At 40.8% G+C, this 24,205-nt stretch overlaps 2 protein-coding genes, 1 non-coding gene and 2 pseudogenes across 11 annotated transcripts in view; 1 reads left to right on the top strand and 4 right to left on the bottom strand.

The window, feature by feature from the left end:
- Nucleotides 1–7,485, bottom strand: part of NSUN6 (NOP2/Sun RNA methyltransferase 6) — a 49,501-nt gene extending 42,016 nt beyond the window's left edge. For both annotated transcript variants that reach the window (XM_045505012.2, XM_074358078.1), the window contains exons 1-2: nt 6,990–7,485; nt 4,718–4,873 (exon numbers count right to left, since the gene is read on the bottom strand). In XM_045505012.2, the coding sequence (XP_045360968.1) occupies nt 4,718–4,873; nt 6,990–7,064 (231 nt within the window). In that variant the 5' untranslated portion in view covers nt 7,065–7,485. The remainder of the gene's footprint in view (nt 1–4,717; nt 4,874–6,989) is intronic.
- Nucleotides 5,352–5,424, bottom strand: TRNAD-AUC (transfer RNA aspartic acid (anticodon AUC)). The gene has a single exon. It is a non-coding gene; the product is annotated as a tRNA-Asp (tRNA).
- Nucleotides 7,315–12,672, top strand: LOC141575986 (cilia- and flagella-associated protein 157-like; annotated as a pseudogene).
- Nucleotides 12,673–12,794: 122 nt separating this feature from the next.
- Nucleotides 12,795–13,981, bottom strand: LOC105079261 (peptidyl-tRNA hydrolase-like; annotated as a pseudogene).
- A 298-nt stretch (nt 13,982–14,279) lies between these two features.
- ANKRD26 (ankyrin repeat domain containing 26) overlaps nt 14,280–24,205 on the bottom strand; it is a 73,948-nt gene continuing 64,022 nt past the window's right edge. For all 8 annotated transcript variants that reach the window (XM_045505001.2, XM_045505004.2, XM_045505003.2 and 5 more), the window contains 4 exons: nt 23,788–24,002; nt 22,023–22,251; nt 15,716–15,761; nt 14,280–14,563 (listed from right to left, as the gene is read on the bottom strand). In XM_045505001.2, coding sequence (XP_045360957.2) covers nt 14,430–14,563; nt 15,716–15,761; nt 22,023–22,251; nt 23,788–24,002 — 624 coding nt within the window. In that variant the 3' untranslated portion in view covers nt 14,280–14,429. The remainder of the gene's footprint in view (nt 14,564–15,715; nt 15,762–22,022; nt 22,252–23,787; nt 24,003–24,205) is intronic.

Here is a 24,205-nt window from a genome sequence, read left to right as displayed (position 1 = left end):
AGGAGTCACAAAAATTAAATAAAATCCATGATAATACAAAGGAAAATTATCAAACCACAAAAGGAAGAAGAAAGGAACAAAGAGGATATACCAATTCAACTGCAAAGATAAGTTCAAAATGGCAATAAACACACATCTATCATTAATTACTGTAAATGTTAATGGACTAAATGCTCCAGTCAAAAGACACAGAGTGGCAGACTGGATAATAAAGCAAGAACCTTCAATATGCTGCATACAAGAGACCCACTTTAGGGAGAAGGACACATATAGATTGAGAGTGAAAGGATGGAAAAGGATATTCCATGCAAATGGAAAAGCCAAAAAAGCAGGTATTGCAGTACTGATTTCAGACAAAGTAGACTTTAAAACAAAGGCCATAAAGAAAGATAAAGAAGGACATTTTATAATGATTAAAGGAGTGATACATGATGAGGATATTACACTCGTTAATATATATGCACCCAATATAGGAGCACCTAAGTACATACAAGAATTACTAACAGAGATAAAGGGGGATATTGATGGGAATACAATCATAGTTGGAGATTTTAACACTGCACTGACATCACTAGACAGATCGTCCAGACAGAAAATAAACAAGGCAACAGAGAAATTAAATACTACAATAGAAAAACTAGATTTGGTGGATATTTTCAGAGCATTACACCCCCCAAAAATAGGATATACATTCTTTTCAAGTGCACATGGAACATTTTCCAGGATCGATCATGTACTTGGGCACAAAAGAAACCTCAACAATTTTAAGAAGATAGAAATTATCTCAAGCATCTTTACTGACCACAATGCCATGAAACTGGAAATCAACAACAGAGAAACAAAGGAGAAAAAAAGGAAAGCATAGAGATTAAACAATATGTTATTGAAAAAACAATGGATCAATGAGGAAATCAAAGCTGAAATTAAAAAATACCTTGAGACAAGTGATAATGAAAGCACAACCACTCAAAACCTATGGGACACAGCAAAGGCAGTGCTAAGAGGGAAGTTTATAGCGATACAGGCCTTCCTCAAAAAAGAAGAACAATCTCAAATAAACAATTTAACCCACCACCTGAATGAATTAGAAAAAGAAGAACAAAAAGCCCCAAAAAGCAGCAGAAGGAAGGAAATAATAAAGATCAGAGAGGAATTAAATACAATAGAGATTAACAAGACAATAGAAAAAATCAACCAAACCAAAAGCTGGTTTTTTGAAAAAGTAAATAAAATCGACAAACCTCTGGCCAAACTCACAAAGAAGAAAAAAGAGAGAGTACAAATTAGCAAAATAAGAAAGGAAAATGGAGAAATTACAACAAACAAAATAGAAATACAGAATATCATACGAGAATATTATGAAAAACTATATGGAACCAAACTGGATAACCTAGAGGAGATGGACAAGTTTCTGGAAACATACTGTCCACCAAAACTGAATCAAGAAGAATCTGAACACTTGAACAATCCGATCACTAGAAAGGAAATAGAAATAGCAATTAAAAACCTCCCTACAAATAAAAGTACAGGACCGGACGGCTTCACCGGGGAATTCGACCAAACATACAAAGAAGAACTCATACCAGTCCTTCTCAAACTCTTCCAGATGATTGAAAAGGAGGGATTACTCCCAAACTCATTCTATGAAGCCACCATCACCCTGATACCAAAACCAGGCAAAGACACTACCAAAAAAGAGAATTATAGGCCAGTATCACTGATGAACATAGACGCCAAAATCCTCACCAAAATTTTAGCAAATAGAATCCAACAACACATAAAAAAGATTATACATCATGACCAAGTGGGGTTCATCCCAGGGACACAAGGCTGGTTCAACATACGCAAATCAATCAGTGTAATACATCACATCAACAAGAGAAAGGACAAAAACCACATGATCACCTCAATCGATGCAGAAAAAGCATTTGATAAAATTCAACACCCAGTTATGATAAAAACTCTCGCCAAAGTGGGTATAGAGGGAACATATCTCAACATAATAAAAGCTATATATGACAAACCTACAGCCAGCACAGTACTCAACGGTGAAAAACTCAAAAGCTTCCCACTAAAATCTGGGACAAGACAAGGATGCCCACTATCACCACTCCTATTCAACATAGTCCTGGCAGTCCTAGCCACAGCAGTCAGGCAAGAGAAAGAAATAAAAGGGATCCAAATTGGAAAAGAAGAGGTAAAAGTGTCATTATACGCTGATGACATGTTACTATATATAGAAAACCCTAAAAGGTCCACACAAAAGCTACTAGAGCTGATTGAAGAATTCAGCAAGGTAGCAGGTTATAAAATTAACGTTCAAAAATCAGTTGCATTTCTTTACACTAATGATAAATCAACAGAAGAAGAAAGTAAAGAAACAATCCCCTTTAAAATAGCACCCAAAGTAATAAAATATCTGGGAATAAATCTAACCAAGGAGGTGAAAGAATTATACACAGAAAACTATAAACCATTGATGAAGGAAATTAAAGAAGACTTTAAAAAATGGAAAGATATTCCATGCTCTTGGATTGGAAGAATCAATATTGTTAAAATGGTCACACTGCCCAAGGCAATCTACAGATTTAATGCAATCCCTATCCAATTACCCAGGACATATTTCACAGAACTAGAAAAAATCATAATAAAATTCATATGGAACCATCAAAGACCTAGAATTGCCAAAGCATTACTGAAGAGAAGAAAGAGGCTGGAGGAATAACTCTCCCAGACTTCAGACAATACTATAGAGCTACAGTCATCAAGACAGCATGGTATTGGTACCAAAACAGACATATAGACCAATGGAACAGAATAGAGAGCCCAGAAATGAACCCACAAACTTTTGGTCAACTCATCTTTGACAAAGGAGGCAAGAATATACATTGGAATAAAGACAGTCTCTTCAGCAAATGGTGTTGGGAAAACTGGACAGCAGCATGTAAAACAATGAAGCTAGAACACTCCCTTACACCATATACAAAAATCAACTCAAAATGGATTAAAGACTTAAACGTAAGACAAGATACAATAAACCTCCTAGAGGAAAATATAGGCAAAACATTATCTGACATACAACTCAAAAATTTTCTCCTAGAAGAAATAAAAGCAAGAATAAACAAATGGGACCTAATGAAACTTACAAGCTTCTGCACAGCAAAGGAAACCAGAAGTAAAACAAGAAGAAAACCTACGGAATGGGAGAAAATTTTTGCAAGTGAAACCGACAAAGGCTTGATCTCCAGAATATATAAGCAGCTCATACGACTCAAGAAGAAAAAAATAAACAACCCAATCCAAAAATGGGCAGAAGACCTAAACAAGCAATTCTCCAAGGAAGACATACAAATGATCAAAAAGCACATGAAAAAATGCTCCATATCACTAATTATCAGAGAAATGCAAATCAAAACTACAATGAGGTATCACCTCACACCAGTCAGAATGGCCGTCATTCAAAAATCCACAAATGACAAATGCTGGAGAGGCTGTGGAGAAAGGGGAACCCTCCTACACTGCTGGTGGGAATGCAGTTTGGTGCAGCCACTATGGAAAACAGTGTGGAGATTCCTCAAAAGACTAGGAATAGATTTAACATATGACCCAGGAATCCCACTCCTGGGCTTGTATCCAGAAGGAAATCTACTTCAGGATGACACCTGCACCCCAATGTTCATAGCAGCACTATTTACAATAGCCAAAACATGGAAACAGCCTAAATGTCCATCAACAGGTGACTGGATAAAGAAGAGGTGGTATATTTATACAATGGAATACTACTCAGCCATAAAAACCGACAACATAATGCCATTTGCAGCAACATGGATGCTCCTGGAGAATGTCATTCTAAGTGAAGTAAGCCAGAAAGAGAAAGAAAAATACCATATGAGATCGCTCATATGTGGAATCTAAAAAACAAAAACAAACAAACAAACAAACAAAAACAAAGCATAAATAAAGGACAGAAATAGACTCACAGACAGAGAATACAGACTTGTGGTTACCAGGGGGGTGGAGGGTGGGAAGGGATAGACTGGGATTTCAAAATTGTAGAATAGACTACACTGTATAGCACAGGGAAATATACACAAAATGTTATGATAACTCACAGAGAAAAAATGTGACAATGAGTGTGTATTTGTCCATGAATAACTGAAAAATTGTGCTGAACACTGGAATTTGACACAACATTGTAAAATGATTATAAATCAATAAAAAATGTTAAAAATATATATTTTTTACACTGTTTAATTTCCTTTTATTAAAACTATATTTAATTAAATCATCATATTCAAATTAAATTAATTAAAAATATAATCCTGCAGGTAATCAGTAGGTACTTCCCTACCTCTGGGCTCACCTCAGCTATACAATCTGCCCTCCTGATCATTATCTGCTGCTTAGCACAAGATCACAGAGTTTTAGAGTTAGAACGGACCTCTTAACATGTATTTTAATGATGAAGCAACTGAGGCCCAGAGGGATTAAGCAACCTACTCAGTCACTAAATAAATTCAGAGTCACAAGTACTAAATTCAAGTTCTAGCATTAGCACCCACTCTGTAACCTTGAACAACTTAACACTCATGATCCTCAATTTCCTTATTTGTAAAATTGTAATAGATTATGGTTCACATGATTTTAGGGAGAAGCAAGATGACACAGGCTATAGAAATGTTGATAATGTACATAATGACAAAAAATTTGCATGAACCTTTTGAAGCTCATCAAACAACAGATTTTTCACATGCTGCACTGAGGCTAGATGGGTATTTACTCTGACAGTTGTGAACGATGGAGGGTGTGACAAGCGACGTAACAGAGCTTCAAACTTCCTTTCTGCTTCTTGTTTACCTAAAGCAGACACAACCTGAAAAGTAGAACAAGTTAATGTTTCAATTTCATTATACAAATTAAAGATATTAAGCAGAATATACACATATACATTTAAGTACTGAAACATCACTCAGCAATAGTTCATTTCCATTTCATTTTTCTGTATTGTTTATGTGTTAATAACACTAAGGGAATGATAATACTTCACAGGATTATGCTAATAAACACCTAATAAAATGCCTGACATGAAGGGCTTAGAAAAACACTGCTTCAACTTCAAAGCACTATTAACATTGTTAACATTATCTGCTATGTTTACTCAAATTCAGGATTTCATTCTACTTATTAAGAAAGTAACTGTTACATTATTTCTGTAGAACTAGTTGCTTTCTAATCTCAGATCCTAGAGCAAATTGGTTAGTAACCTTTTAAAACACCAATATTTGAAGAATAAGTAACATTGATAACATCATCCAAAGATTCCTCATGACATCATCATCTTTTTTTTTTAATGGAGGTACTGGGAATTGAACCCAGGACCTCGTGCATGATGGGCATGCACTCTACCACTGAGCTATACCCTCCCCCTGAAATCAGCTTTTTAATATGGTATTATTAAATGTAACAGATACTGTCTAAAAAAGCAGGTAGCAAGGTATCTGTCAGAAATGAAGTGAGAAAGACTCAAAATGACCAAGTTTCCCTGTCATTAACTGAAACTTTTCAAGATACATTTCCCACCATCTTTTGTCATCTTTGACTATACCCTGCCTCACATAAGCTTCATAAACCACTTGCCAGCCTAATAATCTACTAGCCTAAAATATTAGTATTTTCTCAAAGTTTAAACTAAATATTCTGTTACCTTTGATACTTTTTACAAAGGGATGGTTTTTCTTTTTGTAAAATCATATAGTTAGTGGGTTTGAGGCAGAGGTGATGTCAAAGAAAGACATTTGAATCTTCTTTTATAAAACAATGTTAACCATTTTAAAAATCGCTGGGAGAAAAACTGCCAAATGCCTTTTTCTCTTAATACACTCCTTACATAGTAAGTTCTTTGAAATTAGGAAGATAGTTTCTCTTTCCATACTCTCTCGTCCCTTAACATAATCTTTGGAAATAAAATGTAGAAATCGAATCTAAGTCATGACTTCACCAACATCTTTAAAAATTAGCTAACGTTTAAGGGGCTTTACTTTGAACAGAAGACAAAAGATTTGGAAAATACAGAGTTGCTCGCAGGCAGGACAGTAAAGTGGAAAGAGCACAGGCTTGGCAATCAAAGACAATCAACATTCACCGAAGACTTCTGTGCTAGGCACTGCCCGCAGCACACAGGATGAGTATTTGTTGAGGGTTTATCATGAGCCAAAACGATGCCAGGTGCTCGCACTTACAATACCTTAAAACAACCTTGTAAGTTAAATATAGCTAACAGTCCTCCAATTTCACAGAAAAGGAAATCAAGGTTAAGGGATGTGAAGTAATTGACTCAAAGGACTGGACTGCAAACCAGGGGCTTGGGATTCCAAATGTGTTTCTTTTCTCATTGACCCTGAGCTCTTCACCTTCAGATCAATACTGTCTCATGATAGGGGTGTCAATTGCAGTCAGTGACATGGCTCTTTAGACCTCAGTCCTCTCACCTGCAAAAAGGGGGAGGAAATCCCCACGAGAAAATGACTTTTAAGATTAGAAAATAAAGGTCTGCACATCACCTAGCACAACTGGTAGCATTTACGCAGCACTCGATAAAGTCTATCATCTCTTTCACCTTAGTGTCAGGTGAAGTGCTCTAAGACTACAAGTGTTTGTTCTCTCCAGGGCTTAAATTCTCAAAGACAGGGATCTTTTCTTGTGCATCCTTGTAACCTCTTCAGGGCCATGCCTACTGCCAGGCACACAACTGCTTTTCCCCCTCCCTTCTTTCCCATTCCTAAGTGTTACAGCAGATACCTCATTCACCTCTTACCTCGGAAGGCATTAATTAAATACCGGCAGAAAGACATTACTATTCATTTTACATTCGGAAAGTAAGAAACAAAGATTGCAAACATTAGACTTCCTTTTAGACTTTTTCTATTTCTCTAGATTGTATAAATATTAGAATTTTTGCTAATCTCATATAACGTGTATATCTGACCTACCTCCTTATTCATGAAGCCCGCTTTGAGATAGTTTTCAACCTCAAGCCTCAAAGATATTTTAGGGAAAACAGACATCTTCCTGTTGCTTATTTCTCCTCCTTCAGAAGTGCTGGAAAACGGAGGTTTTTCTTTCCGAATTAAAGTGAGCGTCTGGACAAGGAATAACCACCCACAACGTGCCGGGACCACCCGACGCCCAGGAAACACGCGCCGCTCACGCCGAGCGAGGAACTTGCACTCAGCCGGTTGAGAGCGGCTTCCCCGCCTCCACCACCCCTGTCCTAGGTCCTTCCTTAGCGACGCTCACGGAAACCACCGCGAGACAATGCCACTCACGTCGCAGAGAAAGAAAAAAGAAAAAAAAAAAAACCCGTGAGGAGTGAAACCGTTGCGAACTGGAAACCAGACTGGAATCAACTCAGTCACACTCAACCTTAAGTCTGCGTTTCCAAACCCTCAGCCCCGTTTCTCAGCTGAAAGACGCTTCCGGATCACGCCATTTCCGGCGACGGGTCCCACCCCTCCCTCCCCGCCCACCAATCTGCAACCGTGAACTGCCTCTCCGTCACGTCCTCGGGGTTTCTGAGCTCCGCCCCCAGCGCCTCCACTGGCAGCTGCCCGGGAGGCGAGGCCGGCGGGGTGCTCTTAGGGAGGGAGGGGTAGCTGCCCGGGGCGTGCTAAGACGAGCGTCTGGGCGGATCTGGGCGGGAGGGCCGAGTGCCCGGGGCGCTGGGGAGGGTTGAATGTTTCTGGTCTGAATAAGGTGAGGGCTCAATCGGTTTACCTGCCAGTTGACCTCCAAAGAAAGGGTGAAACCAGAGTTTATTTGTGCCTATTGGCCACTCTTGATTTCATGAAATCACCTCAGCGCTCTTAGCCTCGTAGGTCTGACTTTAGTTGTGAATAAACAGCATTACTGACATTTTCAAAAGCTGGTTTCGTGGTGTGTTAATAACCATGAGTGCTCGGGTAAAACTAGAACGCCCTGGTAGTTCTTACAATTAGCTGAGTAAGGCTAACAGTTAACCTGTGTAAGAGTTGATTTATACGCTCGGGACCCTTGGCTAATCTTTTCGCAGTTACAAATGAGGAAAGATTCACAGGGGGAAGGTACCTAATGAAAGTCATGTAATTTTGTGATAGAATAGGAAACTAAAAATTGTCTCGTGACTTAGTGTTTTTTGTAGCACACTGTGGTCCTTAACACACAACTGTAGGAGAAGTTTTTTCTTAAGTCTTTTTCTCTTTAAATCTCACATGGAGATGTTTTTAAAAGTATATCTATTTTCTATGATCACCAACCAGGTTCTGTAGAAAGTGTTTTATCTTGCAGGCATTATGCCACACAACCACCCTGCAGGACGGTTATCATTATCTCTTTCACAGACGAGTAAAACAAAGCTCCCAGAGCCAAAATAATTCTCCATGGCCTCACAAGAAAGTCAGGATAAAGACTATAGCCACCTAGATTCCAAAGCCAATACTCTGTCTTTCTACCGTGGCAAGTTTCCTCAATAAGTAAACTCATGGGATTCTTCTTGGCTCAGTCACCTAAAAGTGATCAGGAAAATGTGTAGACCCAGCGTTTCCAACGGAATTTTTGCAGCCTTAAGATTGTGACTCTAGCACCAATAATGTTTGGAATCTGTATTGAGGAGGTAAGGAAGAGGAAAGAAGTCGAACTAGATTGTAAACTCTGAGAATATAGAGATTTTACCTCACCAGGGCATACTCAGTGCCTAACACATAAGAGGCACTCAGATACTGAATGGCTAGATGAACAGGTTGATGGACAGCTCTGTAAATTAGACGAAGTGCTGGTAAAGCATATGTTTGCTGGAAATTGGTTCACTAGTTCAGCACACATGAGCAGTGCCAGGACATTTAGACTGTCCTTGGCTAAATATTGTAGTGACAGTTTTGTTGATGAAGAGGCCTCCTGGTGTTCTAAATTGGTCCAAGTTACAAATCTGAAGTTGGCATAGTGAATATATACTGTCTAAGCAAAGGAAGAGCCCTACAGAAATACACCCATACAAGGGTCATTTAGGCTCTGTGTTCTCTGGGGTGATGTGGCCCTCAACATGGCAGAAGCAAAAATAACCTTAGATATAATCATATCATCTTAATCTCAGTTTGTGATGCTCCAAAGCTTACCTTTAACCCCACCCCAAACAAAACAAAACAAAACAACCCTATTCCTCAGTACTTTCGTGAAGTAAACCTGACAGAATTAGGAAAAATTCTAGAACAGCTAGAAATCTACCAGTCACAACTCATCTGGGGAGTAACCAACTAGACTAAAATCACAGTGAACATAATTTTAAAGATTCAGGAGAGTTGTTTTTGTTTAGTTTTGTTCCTATTGGGAAGAACATGCTGTCCCTGTACTCTTGGTTCAAGCCGTGCAGGCAGTTTATCATAGTTAACTAAGTAATAAATTGAATTCAATTCCAGCTGTATCCAAAATTTCCAAGTATTATCCAAAGTTAGCTTATAATAGTTCCTTCTAAGGAATATTAGATAAATGTAGTTTTTAAAAATTTTTTAATTCCCTAGTTGACTTTTTTTTTATCCTCCTGAAACTAGGACTTGAAATATCCCTTTAAGCCTCTATTTACAGAAACACAGACTCATTTATATTTATGGGCCAATTCATAGTCAGGAAAGTTAAGCTAATTTGCATAGGCTCAGTACATACCTTTTCCTCTCTACAGGAGGTTAGAACTTGCCTTTAATAATGGGTAGTTGAAGCACGCTGTCTCACATGTAAGTCTTTTTTTTTTCCTTTGCCACTTTTTGTGGCTTAAATTATATTTATTTAATAGGCAACAATACATTGATATTGTCCAAAATTCCAAAGGTACAAAGGATCTACAGTAAAAACCTCCTGACTGTGCCCCCGGCCCTTGGGAGATAGAGCATAAAAAGGCCCTCGGTGCTCTGGAGACCTTCACATAGGCAGGGGGTGCCTGAGGCCTGCGCCCACCCCCACCCCCCCACTCCCACCCACCCGGATTAGACTGAGGGAGGAGATCATCTAGTGTGTGAACTTGGTGGCTTCCGAGTTCCACAAGCTGGCCACGAACCAGATGTGGGACACGACGAAGCGGGCCATCGTGGAGAACAACACGGTGACCCTACAGCTGGCCAGGGTATCACAGCAAGGCATGCAGCTGCTGCAGGAGGATGAGCGGCTCAGGGGCACCCAGGACAACTTGTGCAAACAGCTGGGGCTGCTTGAGAACTCCCAGAAGGTCATGGCCAGGCACAGCAAAGGCCACCAGAAGGTGTGCCCTCTAGGCCCTCATCACGGGGTGTTTGGCACCGAAGGCAGGAGGGAACCCTAGCGGCCCTGCCCTTGAGGCAAATACAGTCCAGCAGGGGTGGATCAGAATCACGAGGGAGGCTGGCAAGATGGACTCCAGGGGTGAGCACAGACAGGATCGCAGGGAGAGGCCTCACTAGCCTGGCTCCTGACGTTCTGGAGCAGCTCTTCTTCCTGTACCCAGTGTTACCCTCATTATTTTGTAACCTTCCAACTCCTGATCACCCACGGGTTTTTTGTGTCAGACTATGTAATTGTAACCATACCTCTGGTTCCCATTAAAAACCATCATGTTAGTTAAAAAAAAAAAAAAGAATCACGAGGGAGGCAGCAGCAAGGGGATGGGGCCCTCCCTGTGGGGGCTCTGGCCACATCTCTGGTTTATATTTGGTCTAAAGCCCCCATAACTGGTTGACGTGGGACCCAACTCTGGGGACCCAGCTGCTGCTAGAGAGACGCTGGGTTCCCAGGGCCTTGGCTGGCCTCTCTGTCCAGCGGGGCGAGCCCTCACTGAGTCCAGAGCTGGCAGAATGGGGCTGGCTGAGGGTCGATGGCAAGCCCAGGCCACGGCCAACCTGCCACACTGCAGATCATCCTCATGCTGACGGAGAACTGCCACGAGCAGCAGCAGGGCACGGCGGAGGCCGAGCGGCTGCAGAGGCCGAGCGGCTGCGCCTCCTGCTGAGCCAACAGGAGCAGGGCCTCCTGCAGCTGCAGAAGGACAACCAGGCACTGAGGCGCGGCCTGCGGAAGGGAGAGCGGTGGGAGCAGGTGGGAACCCATCCCTTCACGGCCGCACAACACGGGCCAGCGACTTCCCCTCTCTGGAGGGGCCTTGAGGCTTCATCTGTCAAACAGGCTGAGGTCTGGGGCTAGTGAGGGCCCCTGTGGGCTGGAGAGAAAAGGCAGGGCCCATCGCCCTAGAACAGGGAGGTGGCTGACTTGTCCTGGTCCCGGGCCCAGGAGCCAGAAAGACCAGCTGAACCTACAGCTGGAGCAGCAGCAGGCCGAGGTGCGGCGGCTACAGCAGCAGCTGGCAGAAGAGCAGAAGGTTCGGGCAAGCCTGGAGAAGGCCCTGGCCCAGGCCACCTCCTTCCTCCGGGACGTTATGCAGGTGAACTGGAAGGGGGTGCAAGCGGAGGGCAGGTGGGGGTGAGCCAAGGACAGAAACTGCTCAGAGGTAACTGGGCCACTCAGAGATGGCCAGGCCCGAGGCCCCAGCTTCCCCTGAGAGACTCCTGGCAAGTCTGTCTTTTTCTGATTCTGTACTTCAGGGGTCCCTTCGAAGTCTCAAAGGAGCTGGATGGAGTCCTCTGAGGCCCTCAGTTTTCTCATTAGGAGAATGGGTATCCCACCATAGCCAGCAAACACTTTGAGAAAACAGGCACTGGGGTTAGGGTCTCCCAGAGGTGGGTGCTGGGGCCTGACTTAAGGACCTGGCCCCATGCGCCCACCCCTACCAGCAGATGCAGCCAGACAAAGAGGATGGTGACTTTGATGTAGTGTTCCAGCTGCAGTGCAAGGAGATGTTGCAGCAGCTGCTGGTGATGCTCAGCTCAGCCACGGTCCTGAGCCCCAGATGGCTGGGTGTTCCCATCGGGGGAGCCAGCCCTGTGGCCCGCACAAGGAGAGGTGAGTGAGTGACCCTGTGTGACTTCAGAGGAAGCAGCTGTGGGACTCGTCCAAGGGCTGTCCTCAGCTGAGCCTGGGCTGGAAATCCGGATCCCCAGAGCCTCTCTGAATCTCAGCTCCTTCATCTGTGAAATGGAGGTGATGACACCACCCTCCCTCCGCAGACAGTCCAGGACCCAGCCACTCAAGACCGGGTCTCTGCTGCAGCAGCTGTCCAGCATCACACCCTACCAGCTTGGGGACCTGGGCCTGGTGCCTCGATGGATCCACATCCCACCCAACCCTGAGGACCTCAGGCTGCTCTCACACACCACCCATGTGGGAAACTTATAGGCACATGGCAGCCTTGAGATGAGGGTGCCAGGGGCCCCAGGGACAGCAAGATGGCAACCCTGGGTGCAGATCATGGCTCTACCATGCTGTGGCTGTGTGGCCTTGGGGATGTGGCTGGACCTCTCTAAGCCTCCATTTTCCCATTCATAAAATGGGCTGAAGAAAGGTGTGCCAAGACCTCAGTGGGCTAAGACATGCCCACACATCCCCTGGGAGAGGGGCTTGCTAGACCCTGTGGGCCCTTCCTCCAGAGGCAGGGGGAGGTGGGAACGCCCTGAGGAGGCCTCTGCTTCCAAGTGGGTACCTTTAATTTTACAGATTCACACCTCTGGTTCTCCAAAAAGGTTCAAAAAGTTTAGTCTTCCTGAAGTTTCCCTACTTTCTAAGTAGGACACAGAGAGACCAACCTCCTCTCCTAGAAATGGACCGCTCCCACTATAGTTGCTCCCTTCAGTCCACAGGTGGCCTGGGGGCAGCCCAGAGAAGAGTTATATAAAAACAGGTATGACAGGTCAGCGCGGCACGTCTGTGGATGTGGCTGGGCATGTGGGCACAACAGGCAGGCAGGCAGCTGGGTCCACTGGCATCAGGGGGCCCAATGAAGGCCCCTGGCTCCTCTAGCAGATGTGGTCCAGGAGCAGGTCAGCGGTGCGCTCCAGCAGTGGAGGCAGCAGCTCCTGCTCAGCTGGGGAGAAGCGGCCCAGCACATGGGCCTGCACTGCATCTGGGTGTGTCGGGCGCCCGATGCCCACCCGCAGCCATGCCATTGCCTGTTGGGGAGCCAGAGGGGCCCAAGGGAGCTTTGATGAGGATTGTTGGGGGCCCTGTACCGGCCCACTCAACTCAGTGCCGGACAGAGGGGCAGACTCACATTGGAGTTGAGACAGCTAATACAGGAACGGGCTCCATTGTGGCCCCTGGCACTTCCTCCCAACTTCAGAGCCTGTTTCCCCAGCGGCTTGTCCAGCTCATCATGGACCAGGTAGACCTCCTCAGCAGTCAGCCTGAACAGCTCCGCGGCCCTGTGCCCGTTGATGTTCATGAGCTGCCGTGGCCAGAGGAGGACCAGCTAGGCATCACTGAGTGAGGCCAGGGGGAGGTCGGTGGCACAGTGCCGGTCACGCGCCCGACTCTCCACCACACCCAGCCGCCGCACCAGCTGCCCCAGCACTGCCATGCCCATGCTGTGCCGCATGCCAGGCATTCCAGTGTTCCCCAGCCCGACCACCTGCGGGTGGCACTGGGGAAACTGAAGCCCAGTAACTCTACCCATCCTCTATCTCACAGCGGCCTCTGGGGCCCAAAGCCGAGGAAAGTAAATGGAAAGCTGGGCCGGAGTGTGTTGGGGCTCCAAGAGCAGGCCAGGAAACCTCGGAAACTCCAGAGGGCCAAATGGAAATTGGGGCCCAGCAGGGTGGAATGGGAGGGTGCCCCAGTGTAGGAACGGAGTTCCTGGATGTTTGGAAGCCCACTGAAGCACTAGACCCATTTCTAGATAAGAAAACTGAGACAAGAAACTGGGGGGATTTTGCCAAGGAAACAATGGCAAAACTGGAGCTAGGACCTGGGAGCCCCTACGCCATCCCCAATTCCACTCACCAGCCACCGCTTCCCCAGGGGCCGGGGCTCCAAAATGCATCGGTTCATGGCCCTCCCTACTCAGCCACAGTCCCGTGCGCGAGAAGCCTGGCTGCCCCATGCTGCCCCTCTCACATGTAAGTCTTAAAGTGTCTTTGAACCATACACAAACCTGGGAGGACAGCATACACTCCTCCTTGTAAAGGTAACAAAATAGTTTGGCGTCTTAAAAGGCCACATTGCCAGGGTTAAAATCTACCACTTGACTGAAGTCATAGTCTTTTCAAATATTAATGACAAGTTTGGTGGTTGGGTGTTGCCTAAACAGCTGAGATCTGGGCTCAGTTTGAGTATGTAATCTCAATAGTGCTGGGTTTTATTCCCAAAATCCACTTAAAAGTTAATGAGATGCAGAGAAATGTAGTTTAAAATACTAAATAAATTTAATCATGCACATATAATACAAAAATATTTTCCTTTAATAAACATTGTCAATGTCTTACTTAATGGGAAATAACTTAAATGTTACAGACAAACAGCCCAGCAGATAAATTTTTAGTATTTACTTTTTAGACCATATACTTTTTCTTCAAAATCTGCACATACTCTTGACGTGCTTTCAAAACCAGATCTTGATTTAGATTTGAGTCATCCGTAGATCCTAGAAGAGCTCCATAGGATCCAGATTCAAATTCAGCAGCAGCTGGAAAGAAAATGAAATAATTAGATTCTTTATCTAAAATATTTCATAGGTAACAAAATATAAGTTAGTTTAAAACAAAAGGTGAGACCTTTCTAAGTATTAAGGAGAATGAAAAGTATCTACATACAACTACAACACAAAACACAAGATTACTACTCTAGACTTTGCCCATGGTTGCACGTTGAATTAACTGCTTTTGTGGCTAAGGATCAGAGCTCCTGGTTTTCTCATTCTTCATTCATTTACTCAGCAACCATGTGCTAAGGCACTGTGACAAGCACTGGAATCACAAGATGAAGATGACACAGTCCACCCTGGAAAATCATGTACCATAAATTGGAAAAATAGATGAACAGGCAATTTCCGTACAGAGTCATAAATGCCATGACAGGTATAAAAGAGGGCACAGGTGGAACACTCAGAAGGGACGTCCAGCTTTGTGTCAATACTGTCCGCTCTTTGGTGGCCATGATATGTAAGCAGAAACCTGAAGGAGGGGGAGAAAGTGCGGGAGGGAAAGGCAAGAAGCAAACACACAGAGCAGAGGCAGGAAGGGCGCCCGCGGAGCTGGACGCAGTCTGACCAGACGCTGGAGCAGAGGGCGGAGCAGGGGAGGAAAGAGACGCGGCTGAACACTTTGGCAGGAGCCAAACTGATGTGGGTGTTTTTCTCCCAAGCTAAGGAATTTGGATTTTTTCCTGAGGGCAAAATGTTAACCAGTGACAAAGTCAATGACAGGAAATTTAATTGTCATCCACCAGGTGACAGCCACATGAACTGTGATTGCTTGAGTCTGGGGTCTTTGGCCTCAGTCACTACCAGTAGCTTGAGAAGCTGATGACCTCCATGCTTTTGAGAACAGGTCTGTGTGCAGGTGACAGGCTCACGGGGACAGCAGGAGAGGAAGGGTACAGCCAGAAGTAGAGAACACAGACTTCTTTTTTAAAGCTATGGATCATGATGAAGAAATGAGGAATTAAGTATATATTTCATTATGAGTGGATAAGCTTTCACATTTTTCATTAGATACATATAAGAAAAAAATTTAACATAGATCTGTTATTCAAACAATGGAAATAGATACCACTTACTATTTACAGTTTATTTCAGAAATCAATGTCTAAATTTGACTCATAAATTTTCACAACATACCTTCTTCTAGTTCTCTAGTTATATTCTTTTCCAACTCCTCCCGCATCTGAAATAAGTCAAATATTATTTATAATGTTTAAGTTAAACAAGAGACATTATCACAGGAATGAGAGCTAGCTTATGAAATATGGCCTTTAAATAATACTTTTAGAGACTAGACCTAACTTGGGGATTGCTTAAATAGAAAAATAATCACATGAATAAAATAAAATAAATTCCTACTTATTTTGATTTTAGATCATTGAGAACATATATATGTAATGCTATGTAGATTCATCTGATGAAAAGTACAATAAATATTGGCTTATTGAATACACATAATTTCAGAGGGTGATATTTGATCTTAATGGTAAAAAAAAGTTTAAGCAATTCAAATCATATTTACACTGAATGCATTACTTTGCAATTCTTAGAAAAAGTGCCCTTTATAAAAGTTTTTTTACTTTAATGGATTTTTCCCTAAAATGAGCTGTCCATTCTTGTGCTTTTATAAAACTAAAATTTTAAGGTCTGTTCTATGCTAATAATTTTTTCAGCACAGAATCTTAAATACATAAAATGAAGAAAGTGGATCTCTTGTAATGTCATGTGAAAATTCTACTGGCAAAAAATTAAACAATGTATTTTTCTCTCTTTACATGACTAAAACATTTACTTCAGAAAATCTGCTTGAAGAAAGGGAAAAGAGAGGCTAGCACCAGTTTTCAAACTTGGTTTTTGATTCCCGACTTTCTAGAGTTAGAAACAAGGAAAACAATACATAATCCTTTACCTATAACTTCGTTTCCATTCTAGAAGTTAGGGCCAACTTTTTGAAACTTGACCAATTACAGTTACCTACTTCATTATGAAATGTGTGGGGGACATTTCAAACTACAAGTGTCCCCATCTAGAGTGTTCTTTTAAAAATTTTCTTATAAAAGGTATCTTCTTACCAAACAGAGTCTAAAATAGTATACTTAACAGAACAAACACTGTGGTGATAACAATAACATGATAGTCAAGGCCTCTGTAAATTTGGGATGCAAAGACAAAATTTTTGGCTAACATTTCCCAGTATTTTGGACTGTTTTCCATTAACACTTTTCTGACAAGAGCATTCTAGAGAGGCCTTATACAATGAATAATATGACAACAGTACCAGACAGGTCTTGTGAAGTGAATAACTCCTAACAGATGAAGGGAGAAGCCTTTACTGAAGTAATTTCATATAACCATTAATAAACACTATGCAAAATGTAGATCACATTTTTATATGAGTTGAATGTAAGATTACTATCTTTTCCCCCACAAAGCTCTTTTCCTAAATAGGTACTTCTTGGACCTTTATGTTTATTTCTAGGTGAGGACTATGTCCCAATGGTGGAAGTAGTCTGAAGTCCAACATTAATAAGGAGAATGCATCTGCAGTTTTACTTAAACTTTTCCATTTAACAAAAACATAGAAAGGTGAGAAAATTATACACAGGAAGACAATGTATCAGCAAGTTTTAATTCTAATGATTTTTAATTAGGAGGATTCTCTCATAACTGGCAGTTTGCAGACTATGTCCCATAGAAATGGAAGGTCCCACTGGGGACACTGCAGGATTGAGGGACAGAGAAGTCACAGCTTCAGAGTCTCCATTGTTCCTTTACCTCAACAGCTCTACTTGTCTCTGTTTTATATAATACAGTTTCATGGGGGGAAAAATGTTTTCTGAAAAGGTTCTTTTCTTTGAATAAAAATGTTTCAATTGTCTTTCTTTGAAAAAAAAATTTTAAGGTATGAAAATCATTGATTTAGTCAAAGTCTCTAATTTTACACAAAAGGCAACAGGTTCAGAGAGACTAGCTTTCCTGAGGTCACAGAGCCAATGGTCTTCTTAGTCTAGAGTTCGATGCCAGCTACTTTCCTCATATTAAGGGAAAACACATAAAAGTTTAACTATAACTGAGAGAAAATGAATATATAAAACTTTGTCATGTAGCTCAATAATGTTTGAGGCATGAGACATGAAATAGTAGCTTTATAACCAAAATACACATTTTAAAGGCATGGACAAGAATAAAGGGACCAAAGTTCAGTATCATGACTCCTATTAGTAGCAGTCACTATACTCAGTTTATAAAGCACAAAATTTTTCAACCACAGGAGAGGGAACTTGAATGAGAAAAATGTTAAGTTGAATCAAGAAAGCTGAAATTGAGGAGATTCTTCCTTAAAAGAATATTCGTTTCCTCCAAATAAAACTCAGTTTACCAGAATCAGTCAACAAACAAATTTAAGTTATTTTGTGGGTTATTTCTAGCAAAATTTAAAACACAAAACAGATTTCTCTTTATCCTCTAGCATACCTCTATCCAATCTCTCATCATTAGTTGGTGTGTACAAAAGACAAGAGCTTAATCTCAATTATAATTTAAATCTGGTCAGAATTTACAGGCGAACTTCATTTCTTTGGGCTCAAGCTTCCACGTGAGGACTATCACTCCCTTTGCCCTCCCCTAACTGCTGAATCTGGGAGAAGGAACTAAGAAGTGCCTCCTTGGTTCTGAATCTCCTCCTTGGAAACCTGTGTCTGCCCACAGCCTGGTGAACTGGGGTCTGCAGTTGGCAGAGCCCTGGGTGGGGGTCAGGCACCTGCTTCTTACCCTCAGCCTGCCTGAAGCACCTTGTTGGGATGAAGGATTCAGACCCCACTGTGGCTGCACATCTAAAGCACATCCTCCAATTCTTTCGGATGCTTTAGGACCTCACTGACTCAGGACTGCCTGACTCCTAGGTTCTGAACTCTGGAGGGGAAAAGAAGTGTCATTTGCCACCTTCCCCACCACAGTTCCAACAAGGAAGATGGCCAGACCACACCTGGAGAAACGTGTCTTTCTTCCCTGACTTTGTGATTAGTGCACATTGTTCAAAACAACCCCACTTTAAAGCAGGGAAAAGTTGAAAGGAACATTTTAGAGAAACATAATGAAGCCAATGACAATACAAAACACAACAAATACAGATAAATGTTCATTCATTCAACCATAATGTATTACCATTCAATTATATTTGAGATCACAGTGGGGGAGGGTGTAGCTTAGTGGTAGAATGCATGCTGAGCATGCACGAGGCCTGGGGTCAATCCCCAGTACCTCCATTAAAAAAAAAAATGAGCTCACAGGCTGGCAAATAATGTTGTCCTCTCTTTCTGAGGTCAGTTTGATAAAAATACATTCACCACACATGTACACACACATGTTCATTTCCAAAGTTAATATATTTTCAGATTATTGATACTTTTAAGTTAAAATTTGGTATCATTCTTATTTTAAGTGTTATAAAAATAAGTACAACTATGGAAATGTAATACAATCAAGCCATTTAAACCACTTTGATTCATTACCCAATTGTAAATAGGTTAATGTATGAAGGAAATGACACTTGTCAGTTTGTAAATAGTAAACACATGTACTTGGCTGGAGAGAAAAGAAATGAGAAAGAATTTGTTGATCGAGGAGCTGAAAAATTAAGTACATTCAAAAAAGCGAATGAAAGAAAAAGAACTGGAAAAAGTTGAGCGATTATCTTTCAAAAGATAAAATGCCTCCTCATTTGTCCATTCAGACAAAATGAAATGAGGGCAGGAGGGAGTCCACAGAGCAGAGAACTGATACCAGAAACAAGGTTACTGAACTCTGCCTCTGCCTTTTGAGAAATGTTCTTAACTACTGTGATAGTTTGATTAGAATTAAAATTCAGAGTGGATGTGCCCTGTCTTGGAAGGCTACTTTTAAAAGAAACATGACCAGATTCTGCTGAGACATGTGCTGTGTCATGTAAAAAGTTAAAAAGTCTTAGGAATATTAATCGTTTTAGCTCTGGTGCACTGGTATAATCCCATTTTGAAAAAGAGTTGCTAAACTGAATGGACATTTGAGAAATTTAAAAATTACTTAAATAAATTAGAAAATGTTCAAAAGTGTCAGTAACACACCAAAAGTCCAAAATCAATCAGTGTAAAATTTAATCTTCATATTTAAAATAGATTTGAATGACATTTGTTAACTGTTTGTAGCCATGCATTGTGTTAGCACACAGATACTTAAAAGCTCTTGAGCATAAATCTTGAAAATAGAGAAATTTTATCTGTATAAAGTTGTCTGGAATCAATTTTTAAGTTTTCAGTTTTTAGAAAAAAATTCTATATGCAAGAAAATCTAACAGTGATGTAACTGCTCAGGCTAATTGTAACTTTTTGTATTTTATACTAATATAACTAAATAATATGACTGAGTAAAACTGTAAAATTACTTCTGACATATAGGACAAAACATCCCAGAAATAAATTAGAATGTGAAATGAGGGTAAACATTAGCAAAACAGATATGGGGTCATCTGCTACCACTACAATGGTGTCAAGCAACAAGGCTGTACTTCACATAGTGGTGAGAGAGGTGATAAATCCAGGTGTTATGAACATGGAAAAAACTTGCTTCGACAACCAGCACGACTGAAATCACAGACTTAGAGCAATAATTTATTATAAGTATTTTCCATCAAATTAGAAAAAAAGGCTGAGTAAGCTAGAACTTCACAGTAGGGACAGTCCAAAATGTTAAAATCTTGCAAATAAAGGAGAATGATAAATTCAATCCCAAAGCCATTTTTAACATTTTACTTTCTAGAATCACAGCTGAAAAGCTTTATAAGTCTGTTGTTTCGTAAAGCCCCATCCCAAAACCCATCCCTTCCTGTCATTTTAAACAGTATGTTCACAGCTCTCATAGCACTATTTTATGTTTTCCTAGCAGAAATAATTGCATCCCTAACAATTCTAGAAGGCATTTTCTTTCTGTAAGCCTAAGAATTCTGTAAACAGTAACTGTATAATAACTCTTGTGAGGTGCTCTGTAGTGATGATGAAGACGTGTCTTTGCATGTGGATAGAGAAGTGCTTTTTAATCTCCCTTGCTAAATCTAGCATGATTTGGCCCCAAGGCCCCACAGAAGAACTATGTGTACCTTGGAACTACAGCACTGAATTTAAAATAAACTATTTTTCAATTTATCTAGAAGTACTAAAAAATAAACAGCTCTTTCCTCCAAAAAAGTTAAAGGAAAAAATGTTCTCAGGAATTTTCTCTTGCATTTGCTTTTGTATTCACACACTTTCACTGTCATCTTGTAAAATGATACACTGACTGATATTTTTGGTGACAACTAGTGAGAACATTTCAAGTTTGCATCACTCTTAGCAACTGACAGAAGGGTTGGCCATGCATTTTCTTTCTGCACCATGAAGTCCAGTCTCACAACTCTGAAGCACTTAGGCCCAACTTAGCTGCAACACTCAGAAACCTGAGCTTTTTTCTTCTATTTATTTTTTATTTTATTATGACATGAAGCCAAGTGAGAAAAAACAGGTTGAGCCCTCACTTAACAAGGGCCCATGCTACCTTTCTCTGCATAAGCAGATCAAGAAAACACCATCAAACCATAAACCAACATGCACTGATTTAAATGGCTGTTTTAACAACAATGATACACAATGAAAACTAGTTGTAATTTAAAGGCTCCCTATCATTGCCACATCGGTATTTCTACAGGTGAGGGCAAGACAGAGACATAAGTGAACTTCATCTTAAAAATTTAAATATTTGCTTTACTTGACTACGTATTTAGAAATGTTCTACAATTGCTCAGTAAGACATTTTATAACAATTAAAATAAAAATGCTGTAAGTAAAATAGCAATTAAGGATGTATTCTTACAGAAGAAAATCATAAAAATTTTAAACTTAAAAACAGAACTTAATGTTTTTAGTGTTACAAGTTTATTGAATTCATAAAAAGAATTTATCTTGGATTCCTTTAAATAAAAAACATCTGTATGTGATTAAGTATCTGGATTTCAATCATACACATATGCTTAGGGGTAGAAAAACCAGGGTACAGCAAAACTTGAAAATTACTATGAACCAATGCCAAACTGGAATCAATCAGAAACTAAGCTAAACATCGGAGAGTATATCTCTGGTTATTAGGTAATAATATTTAATTTCTAAAATAGAATTTAAATGCAACTTTTAAAGAAATTTAAAATTTGTCAGTTTAGTTGCGTTTATTGAATAAACTTAATGACAGGTATCTCTTGAAAATGAGAAATCCAGGGACTTAAAAAATTTATAAAATTTCCGTCTCCTTTGTTTATTCGCAAAATTATGGCTTTCACTTAGTGTGCATGAGTCAAATAAACAACTCAGAATTTCACCAAATTAAAAATAAGAATTATATCAGAAATCTGAAACCCAAGGGAAAAAAAGATAATATAACTAACCTTGGCCAAGTAAGTCTCCATGCTGTTATCTGAAGGGCGTAGACTTGAGGTAGAAATCATTAAGTTTTCTCTTGGAGTAAGACTTCTATTGAGCACTAAACTATTACTAAAGTTTCCAACACAAGGCGGCTCGAGGACTGGCCTCATATGAAGAGTGCTGAGTAAAGATTTGTTCTGCTGTTTCTCCACCAGAAGTTTAGTACTAATCTCAGCCAGCCTCTCATTAGCCCTGTGAGGATTGCAAAACAAGAACTGCATTCATTTCATTTTTTCCTAAGTGATGTACATTTTTAAGTTTCCATAATAGTAAATGGATTGTCCCATTTAACTGTTTGACACTGAAAATACATCAGAGCAGAGCTACTATAAACAATTACAGTTTAAAACTGTCCTACAGAAGGACGTATGTGCCTGGGGGGGGGTCCTAAGCTAACAAGTACTTCAAAGTGGGGAGACTCAGAGATGGAGACACCTCAACAGGGGACCCCCCCTGCCTTCTGCACCAGCTGCATCTTGACATATTTACCCTCAGTAAACCAGTTTAGAGATAAAAAATAAACCATCCGTCAAAGCCATTTTCAAACATTTGCTTTCACCACCTTTATATACACTTTTCACTCATTACCTTGGAGAAATTAAGCATGTGGCACTGAGGAACAGGTTAGAGCCATCACCTCTGGGGGGAACCAGAGGCAGAGTTGGTGATGGAAAAAAGGACAGTGCCAGGGGCAATTTCAAGTGTCCCCCACTTTCCCAAAGTTCACTTTGTGTTACTTTGCTTTTACCAGAGGCCTACATCAGCACCTTTTTTCCATAACAAAAAAAAATCTGAAATGGATTTTCACCTTTATGAAAAAAAGGCAAAAAGTCAGAATGGTGCTGTGTGTTTGTTTTAGCCAGAGCCATTAGAGGCATCATGCACCCCGAGCAGGGAGACGGGCCCCACCGAGCTCCCTCCCCAGAACCACACTCAGCATCTCAGCATCACACCGCCGTGACTTTGGACTGTGTCTGTGAGCATCTGTGCTTTATTTGTTTTATGCATCCACCAGCAAGATGTGTCCTAAGGGTAACTGCCTCTTTGCTTTATGCTGCTTGGGCTTCTGAAAGGTTTCATAGGAACACTCTACTTTTGGATAGCGGGGAAACCTGTAGCTTCTAACACTGTTACTCAGGCACCAAAGGTGGGACCTGCCCTTTCTGCCTTCCACATACCCCCTCAGGCAGGCCGCCATATTCTTTTTAGCCACTTTGTGAACTATTATACTGCCCTTCACCCCTAGGTTAATTTCCCCCTATTTCCCAAGCATGCCTTTACATAGAGGAGACAAACTTAGACGGATACAATAGTTTGTCTCAGGGCGCCTTCTTGTGGTGATACCAAAGATCACAATCAAGAAAGTACATTCACCAAACACCAGGATGGGACCCCTTGGGTTTAAGTTGTACTCTTCAAAAAAATAGTTAATTTTAAACCCATTAATATTTTTACTTATGGAAATTCCAACAAGAAATTTTTATAATAATATTGCTGTCTAAATTACAAAGTTTGCAAAACCCCTAGCTTAAAGACTAGATCAGGTGAAATATATGAAAATACAAAAAATAAAGTCATGTGAAACCAACAAAAGGCAGGGAGATGCAAACTGCCCTGGACTAACATTTTAAAGGAGAGTTCATTTACTAACATCATTTCCCAAAATTATGCTTTAGAGGCAAATGAATGAGCTAAATTTATTTTCTATGATTCTATGTTTTGACTTACTTGTTTAGTTTATTTGCCAATGACTTTCTAACTTTTAGTTCTTCTAGGTAGAGTTGCTTGTATTTTCCCAATTCTGCTTTATTTTCTTCTTGAAAAGTTTTCATTTTGGAGAGTTCAGCTTCCAGATCTTTAATTCTGAGTTCCATTTGACTTCTTATTGAAGCATTATTAGTCTCTCTTAACTGCTCTAAGTTTTCTTGAGATGCTGCTTGCATCTAAAGCAAATTAAAAGAATACATTTTAAAAGTAATTATAACCTGAGTAATTACAGTAAATTAGTTCCCTTTAGTTTTGAGTCAATGATTCAGAGAGCAATTTTAAATGTTTAAAAAAAAAAAAAAAAAAGCTGAACTTTAAAATCCTTATCAATGTCAACTGAATTAAATCTGAATTATAAAATTAAAGTTGATTCATTCTT

Source organism: Camelus bactrianus, chromosome 35 (genome assembly GCF_048773025.1).
Source record: "Camelus bactrianus isolate YW-2024 breed Bactrian camel chromosome 35, ASM4877302v1, whole genome shotgun sequence".
NCBI lineage: Eukaryota > Metazoa > Chordata > Mammalia > Artiodactyla > Camelidae > Camelus > Camelus bactrianus.
Note: the sequence above shows the minus strand (reverse complement) of the source record. Positions and strands in the feature narration are given on the sequence as shown.